Source organism: Cryptomeria japonica, chromosome 7 (assembly GCF_030272615.1).
Source record: "Cryptomeria japonica chromosome 7, Sugi_1.0, whole genome shotgun sequence".
NCBI classification, from domain to species: Eukaryota; Viridiplantae; Streptophyta; class Pinopsida; order Cupressales; family Cupressaceae; genus Cryptomeria; species Cryptomeria japonica.
Window position 1 is genome coordinate 295,349,062 of NC_081411.1, and position 8,206 is coordinate 295,357,267.

At 36.1% G+C, this 8,206-nt stretch overlaps 1 protein-coding gene across 1 annotated transcript; it reads left to right on the top strand.

Moving 5' to 3' along the window:
• Window positions 1-4,056: 4,056 nt before the first annotated feature.
• On the top strand, window positions 4,057-4,995 carry LOC131856696 (G-type lectin S-receptor-like serine/threonine-protein kinase RLK1). Its single transcript, XM_059208576.1, has 3 exons — window positions 4,057-4,131; window positions 4,225-4,450; window positions 4,592-4,995. Exons 1-3 carry the CDS (start codon window positions 4,057-4,059, stop codon window positions 4,993-4,995), a joined length of 705 nt encoding a protein of 234 aa, XP_059064559.1.
• The last annotated feature ends 3,211 nt before the right edge of the window (window positions 4,996-8,206 follow it).

The following is an 8,206-nucleotide window of genomic DNA, read 5'->3' on the forward strand; positions in this document are numbered from 1 at the left end:
GTTGTTGTAATTAAGCACTTAATTTCAAAAGTCACAAAATGCAAGAATTTGAATAAAGCACTGAAATTTTTAATGAATGATAACACACTTTTCAGATTTAGGACAGTAAGAACACAATTTTGACACAAAATTTTAATTTCAATGATTTTTGAATGATTAGAAGCCTTAGACCAAGCAATCGCAAGACCAACTTTGACTGTAATTTTGAAAGTGTTATAATTGATAAAATGAGCCAAAATTCTGGATTTTAGCAGGAAAATACAGCAAGATCTCACTCCTGAAATTTTGGAAAAAATGTCGGGGACGATGGCGCTCGGAGTGCAACACGGTCCTCGCAACTTTTTTCCAAATTTTCAGCGATGAAAGATATTGTGATTTTATTGCGGAATCCAAAGTTACAGCTGATTTGGAGATGTTTTGATCAGTGAAATTGTCGGACAAAGGTTGAATCAAGAGGGTTTCAAAAATTAGGGTTTTGACTTTTAACCACTTAATTTTCAAAAATTAAAGTACAGACATGAATTGATAATTTGTAATAGAAAAGCAGATCTGAAACAAGCATGAACAATTAAACATTTCGCAAGTTCAATGTTCAAAAAGAAAATTTAGGGTTTTTATGCAATTACCTCTAAAATTTTGCAAAAGATCAAACATGGAAATGTAATCAAGGAATCAATTTTCAGATCTAATCATGAATAATCAGAAAGGATGTTCACATCGGGTTCACCAAAATGTAAAGCGGAAAATCGCGATCGAACCCTAGTTGTTCTCCCCTCTTCCGACTCCGAGGAGAGAGAAGGGAGGTTCGCTAGGATTCGATGGGTTTTCACTTAAGGGGAAGACTTTACATTCAAAAGAGGGGTTGAAACTCATAAGATTCAATCCCACACAATGCAAGATTGGATGTTAAATGATTTTCAAGGGTTAGGAAAGCAAGGCTACCCTCTTTTGTAAAGAATGTTGTTAAGGAAATTAAGCCAAGAATACATAGAAAGTCATAAAGATTCGCTTATAAACTGAGTTTAGGTTATAGGATGAAGCTGCGGACCTGGAATTAGCAGTAAAATGTCGATACGGCGCTGTCCTGCAAATTTGAGCAAAAGTTGTCGGGACGATGGCGCCCGGTGCCACGGTCCTCCGAAAAATCCGTCAAACGAAGGGGGATCGGTTCGTCTCTGCACAAGGATTCCAGATCTTCAATCTCAGCCGCGTACCTGCAACCTACACACAGAAAAGTGAAGACGATGGGGGGTTAGGGATTAGGGGTTTGCCTTTAGGTCAAACCCCGGTTTTGGAATTAACCAAGAAATGAGCAAGAGCTGTAAATGTAAATGACTGTAATGTAAAACAAGTACTAATACCTTGTTCTAAGGATGTTTGTATCCTTATGTGCAAAGGTTTAGATGTTGTATGTTGTAGTATGTAGCATGTAATAAGTGATCTCCTCTTCAATGGTTGAATCCTTGTCTTGAATGCAACACTTAGCCTTGAATGGAGACTTGAAATGATCAATTGCTTGAAGGAATGCTTGAATGCTTGAATGCTTGAATGCTTGAATGTTTGAATCTTGCTTTCGCCTTTTTTCCATCTACCCAAATGAGAGAGGAAAATGTAGTTTATATACTTGTCAATTAGGGCTGATAGACTGATTTTCCCGACCTTAGGCCGACCAGGGAAGTATATTTCCAAATTGCAATAAAAAAGACCCGATATCACTTAGGAAACCAGGCCCAAAATAGGACCCAGGGACTAGGGCGCTGGGCGCCATGGTCCTGGAGGACCAGGGCGCTGGGCACCCTGGTCCTGAGGGACCAGGGCGCTGGGCGCTCTGGTCCTGAGGGACCAGGGCGCTGGGAGCTCTGGTCCCACCTCCGGGACAACGGGGTGCAAGGAGGTTCAGGCCAAGGTGCTTGAAAAATGCAGTTTTTGGTGTCGTGAGCAAGTTTTGGGGTCTCCATTCAGGTTGCGTGTTGCGCGCCATCGTGAAGACCAAAATGCAGTCGAAATTGCAAGTGTCGCAATTTTAGGACGCTACACTCTGATAAAGTGTTAAGCTTATGCCAGGATTGGCAGGATAAAAATTCCCCCATGTAGTTGGCCATCTCTTTGTGCTTTCCATGGGTGGTTGTTTTGGTTTTCTGTGATTTTTGGTCTTTCATTTTTTGCTTGTTTTCTAGTTGTTTTGCTAGCTCTCGGGTTGCCCTGCTAGGTTCTTGTGTTGTTTTAGTGGGGGTTTTTTTTTGTTAGTTGTGCCTCCCTCGTGCACCCTAGGTGTCGCTCTGCGGTTATGTAATGGTACGGTCCTATCCTGCTTTTATTAATCAAATTTTTTTTTCTTTTTATTAGGCTCAATTTTATTTTAAAATTTGTCTTTATTTATAACTTTTGAACTAAATTTTTTTCTAATTGACATTCCAAAAATGTAATTTTAATTTATTTAGGCATTATGATATCCTCTTTCTCTCCTCTCCCCCATCTCGATCTTCATTTCTCTTGTCCATCTTTATTTCCCATCTCTCTCTTCCTCTTCTATCTTTTCCATTATATTCATTTCTCTATCTCCTCCTCTTTCTATTCCTATCAATCCCTCTTTCTATATCTCTCTACTTGTTTATCCTCTTTATTTATCTCCTTCCCTCTCTATCTATTTATATATCTCTTTCTTTCTCTCTGTCTCCATATCTTTCTTAATCACTCACATGAAACAAGTTAAATAATCTAAAAGTAAATTAAAAAATGTATATTTTATTTTATCATAAATTGTTAGAAACCACTAACTCAATATGCAGCAATGTCTAATGCAAAAGAAAAACAATATGTGGCAACATATAATTCTATTATGCTCAATAATCAAAATGGACGAAAGATATTCACATGTCATGATTACATTTAAGTGTTTGCAAGCAATTGAATCATTATATTTAGAATGGTTTCAATAGTTTTGTACAATTAACTTTATTCTTTCATCAAATGTTCTTAATGTTTTTTAAGTTTCTAAACAAATCTCTAGCTTCTTCTCTCCCCCTATATATCTAGACATGTATCCTTCTCTATATCCATTGATCTCTTTATTTCTCCCTTTCCCTCTTCATATACCTCTAGGTCTATATCTATTTCCCTTTGTATCTCTATATCTCCATATTTTGTCTTGCATCTCTCTCCATCTCAGCCTTTACATCTCTACATCTCTCTCTACCCTTATATATCTCCCTCTCTACCCATCTCTCTCTATTTACTTCTCTCACATCTCTATCTATGCCTCCCTCCTCTCTTTGTTTATTCCTCTGGTTCCCTCTCCTTCTCTCCTTATCCCTCTTGTTCTCCATGTTTCAAAGATTTTGTTTTAGTCGTGTTTGGATCCATGTTTATGGATGCAAAGTTCATTTGAAGCTATCACTTGTCTATTGAGATGCTTGTTGCACAAACAACATCATTTGTAATATAATTATATACAAAAAATAGACCAAAATTTTCCCCAATTGAACTTCCACATCTCTTTGGCATACCCATTACACACCAAGATGCAATGGCTAGTTTTAATTTAAGTGTATAATATATTGTTAGAGTTGATATTTTATTTGCCTCATCTGTCCCGCCTTGAAATTATGGTTGTTATTGTTATTGAAATGTTTTCATAACTCCGACAAGCTTCTCAAGTCAAGGTTTAATGGAAAAGTTAATGACTCGGAAAAAAATTAAAAATAGTCGGTCTTTGTTGGGAAAAATGATTTCTATGATATATTTCTTTTTATTGTCTTTTACTCTTGTGGTATAAGTGATTATAGCATTTGTCACATTGCCATTTTTGTGTCTGTAACCATGCCTTCTATATGTGCACTTCTGCATCTCATGTATGTTGCTTATCTGCTCTTGGCCATCAACATGCTATCTCACTAGCAGGAAGACAATGTAGTGTCTCGTATCAATAGCTATGTATTTTTAAACGGCAGCTGTACATGTCTTCCGGTATTCCTCTTTCTGGACAATAGTAGGCACTCAAAGGGATGTCATCCAAAGACCTAGCAGGATCATAGCTGCAATTCAAGTGGCTAAAAAATGGAGCAGATTAAGAAAACAAACTGGCTGAATTATGATTATGATATCTTGAAATCTGATGATGGATCGCATAATGTAATCTAAAACATTGATGAAAAAAAAGTTCAGAAGCAGCTATAGATATTATTATGGATTTATAAATCTGTAAATTACACTGAATGTGAACAGGCATGTATGGAAGATTGCCAGTGCATGTTAGTTATTCACAATAATGACCTACAACGATTTTGGAAGAAATCAATGCCTCTGCTGGGAGGCCGAGCAGATAATTCCAGTATAGCTTTTGTAAAAGTCCACAAGGCCGTAGCCATTCCTCCCATGCCAATACCAACCCTGTTTCCTTCCATGCTGCCAAAGCAAAGGAATGAGAAGGGGGAGGCGCTTACTATTATTGGCATAAGCCTTGTCGCGTTCTCCTTTGTCTATGTAGCATTTTTTTTATTAATTTTGTTGTATACATGCCAACCCAAGCTGAAAGCCTTGCAAGAGCATTGAAAGTTTGATTTTATGGTGTTGAGAGCATTTACTTTCTAAGACATAGACACAGCAACTAGAGGATTCGTGCAAGAAATTGGAAGGGGTGCCTTTGAGAAGGTCTACAAGGGTGTCTTATATGACGGAAGAGCAATTGTTATGAAGAAGCTTGACGTTCAGCTAGACGAGGCTCTGAGAAATGGAGAAAGGCAGTTCAAAACAGAGATGGGTATTATCGGTGGAAGACATCATAAAAATCTAGTTAAACTCTATAGTTTCTGCCATGAGGGCTCCCACAGGCTTCTGGTGTATGAGTACATGCCCAATGGGTTTCTGGATAGCGTGTTGCATAAGAGTACAAAAGATTTCAATTGGGAGCTGCGTTTTCAGATTGCTAAGGGAATTGCAAGGGCAATACTATACTTGCATGAGGAGTGCACAACCCTATACTCCATTGTGATATAAAGCCTCAGAATATTCTGCTGGATCAAAATTACGTTGCCAAGATTGCTGACTTTGGCATATCCAAATTGATTGGTCCAGAACAAACGCGATCTTTTACTGTGGTCTGTGGCACCATTGGGTACATTGCTCCTGAGTGGCAGAAGAGTTCGGCAGTTACTGTGAGAGTAGACGTGTATAGCTTTGGAGTGGTACTCTTGGAGATTATCTGTTGTAGGAAAATATTTGAATTTTATGTTCCAGAAAACGAAATGCTTTTATGTGATTAGGTTTATAATTGCTTCAAATATGGCAGACTTGTAAAGTTGTTGGAGGAACAAGATTGCAGAGAAATTGATGAAACCCAATTGGAAAGAATGGTGTTGGTGGGGCTTTGGTGAATTCAAGAAGATCCGTCTCTGAGGCCATCAATGAAAAGCGTACTTCATATTTTCGAAGGAACTATTGAAGTTAGAGTTCCCCCTGCTCCATCAACTTCTTTTCACAACATTAACATTAATACCCTTTAGTGTAATGTTTTTTCGCTGAGTTTAACATTTACACCGTTTAAATATTTTAATATTTTCATTGAGCACAGTGTTCAGCCTAATACACCTTCTGCCAGAGGTTTCGATGCTATAGATGACATAAAGAGTTAGGCAAAGGCAACTTGCAATGTGGTTGTAGCCTGTGCTGGTAATCATGGTCGCTAAGAAGTTTAAAAAGGTTTTTTTTGTTGGAATAGTAGTTTCCATAGTTAAAAATAAGAGTTGTAAAAATAATATTTAGATGGACATGCATGAAATTATCTTTATTTTTAGTCGTTCATCAATTTGTTCGGGGCTTCTATATGATAAGGTTATTGTAAGGCATTCAATATCTTTGATCTCTCTATCAGCTGTTCTAATCCTTGATCTCATATTGATAAAATAGGTTTTGCTTTGAGTTTGGATGAATAAAGATTCCTTTGTGTTAATATGTTTTGGAATTCTATGTATTTTTTATTTTTCTTCACTATATTTTAATAATGATATTTTCTTAAGACTTAGTGGGGTTTTCTAATATTTCTTTTTTCTCAGTCCTTGTGGTCTTTTCTAAGGCTTTCATTTGATTTTCTCACAAATTGAGGACTTCAATTTTTTTTGGAGGTGACTTTACATTGATAACAAGATTCGCATGGAAATTGAAAATACTTCACCTATTCAATTTGGACGGCTTCCCTTTTAGCCTTCATTGGATGAGTTGGCTTCATTCTTCAACGTCTATGGTCGACTTCAAATGGCACACAATCTATCAATGATTTGATTTTTAAATTAGTTGGTTTGTTCCTTGATAGGGGCAACACCTTCAATAGTTGCAGTTGTGCTTATAACAGTGATAGCAACAAACTTCTCCATGCAGATAGGCCTTCTTGAAATCTCTAATATCCCTTCCATAATAACCCAAAATAACCCAAAATAGTAACTATTTTTTTTTTGTGTTATTATTTTTTCTTAATTTATCAAGTGTTCATTCATTGTATACTCATGTACTCCTATCCATATAGAATAGGCATTAGTCCATTCATCTAGCCATATAGGTTAGGCATGTTTTTTCTACAGCAGGCATCCACCTAATCGGGATAGGCATCTATCTCCATTTAGGCATGTGATAGGTATGAGCTTTGGCTAGAGTCTTATGACTCATCAAGAGCATCCAGGTCCTGAGTCACATCCCTAAAGACTACACTTCCCCTTGGAAGTGCATCAATGTCGATGTCCTCAAAGGTATTATTTTAAAATTAGCTTCAAAGCTGTCTTGGAATCTAACCTATGGCCTTAGGATTTCAAACAATCCATCTGGGACCCTTCCAAGTATAACATGAATTTATTTTCTCTTAACATTTATGTTAGGAATTATTAACCCAACCCACTCACGTAATGAGTATATTAATTAATTAATATTATTTAGCCTTACTAAATCCCCATCCCTGATTCCCTACATATGAGGGACACACTCCATCACTAAACTACCTACATACACCACTTCCAAATGGGATCAAGGCCTATGTAGTTTTGGTTTTTAGATTAGGTTTGATGTAAACTGTTTAGCTAGTATGCAACCTTTTCTAGGGTCATTTTCTTGGATAGTTTCTCTGTGGTTGCTACCTATGTTGGGAAGTTCATAGAGAAAAAGAGTTCATGTTCACCCTTTTCTTGTTTACCTAATTTTCATGTGGGTCCTAGTTCTATAATCATGTCACCCTATCCTCTGTGTGAAATTACAAAATCATAACATCCAAATAGAATTTTTTTGCATACATCCAAATTTTATTTGGGTTTTCTACAGTTTCACTAGAGGATGTAGATTCATTTAAAATTTATCTTATTAGATTATCGATCCAAGGGGAGTTTCCCACCCATTGGATTTTGTCTACATAATATTTCCTATTTATCCCTAGTGATTTATAGAGTCCATGCCATATACAACATTGTTGTAGCTTTATTAGGCATTAGTTGTAGTTGCTCAATCATGATAACATTACCCATAAGCGTGAGCTAGAGGCACTGCATATATCGAATGTTGCTAGGGTTTTTTTAAGTTTCTCGTTTTTAATTAAGTTTATTAACAAAGTGAAAAAATAAAAGAATACAACTGAACCAACATGTAAAAATAAATGTTCAATGGAAAATAAAATGGAAGGTAACTCCAAGTTCTTTGAAAGGAAATGGATGATTTACATTCTCATACAAAAATAATCATTATAATCATGTGTTATTAAATATAAGAATGAACAAACTATAACTTCTATAAGTAATAAATTTCATCAATTTCCACTTTCTATGTCATTAATAGAATAATATACAATTAAATGACATACTAACTAATAATAAACTCATATAGACAATTTTATCTATCCTCTTCATCTTTCAAGAATACAATTATTTATCACAAAGGGAGAAAGATTGCACGTTGTGATCTAATAGTAATACTACATGAATTACTATGGATTACATTTTAGAACATTCAAAGATAAAATGATTATATGATACTTATTCAAGAACTAAATTGTGGAAATATTTGTGGGTGTCCTCTATCCCCTTGGAGTTTCAGCTTGTTTTCTCAACTATCGAAAGAGTTTTAACCACTAAATATGGGTGTTGTGTTTTTTTATTAAGATAAACGGGTTTTACAGGGACTAGAAACCCAAATCCAACAAAAAATAAAACAAAGTAATTAGATTCTAACCAACTGC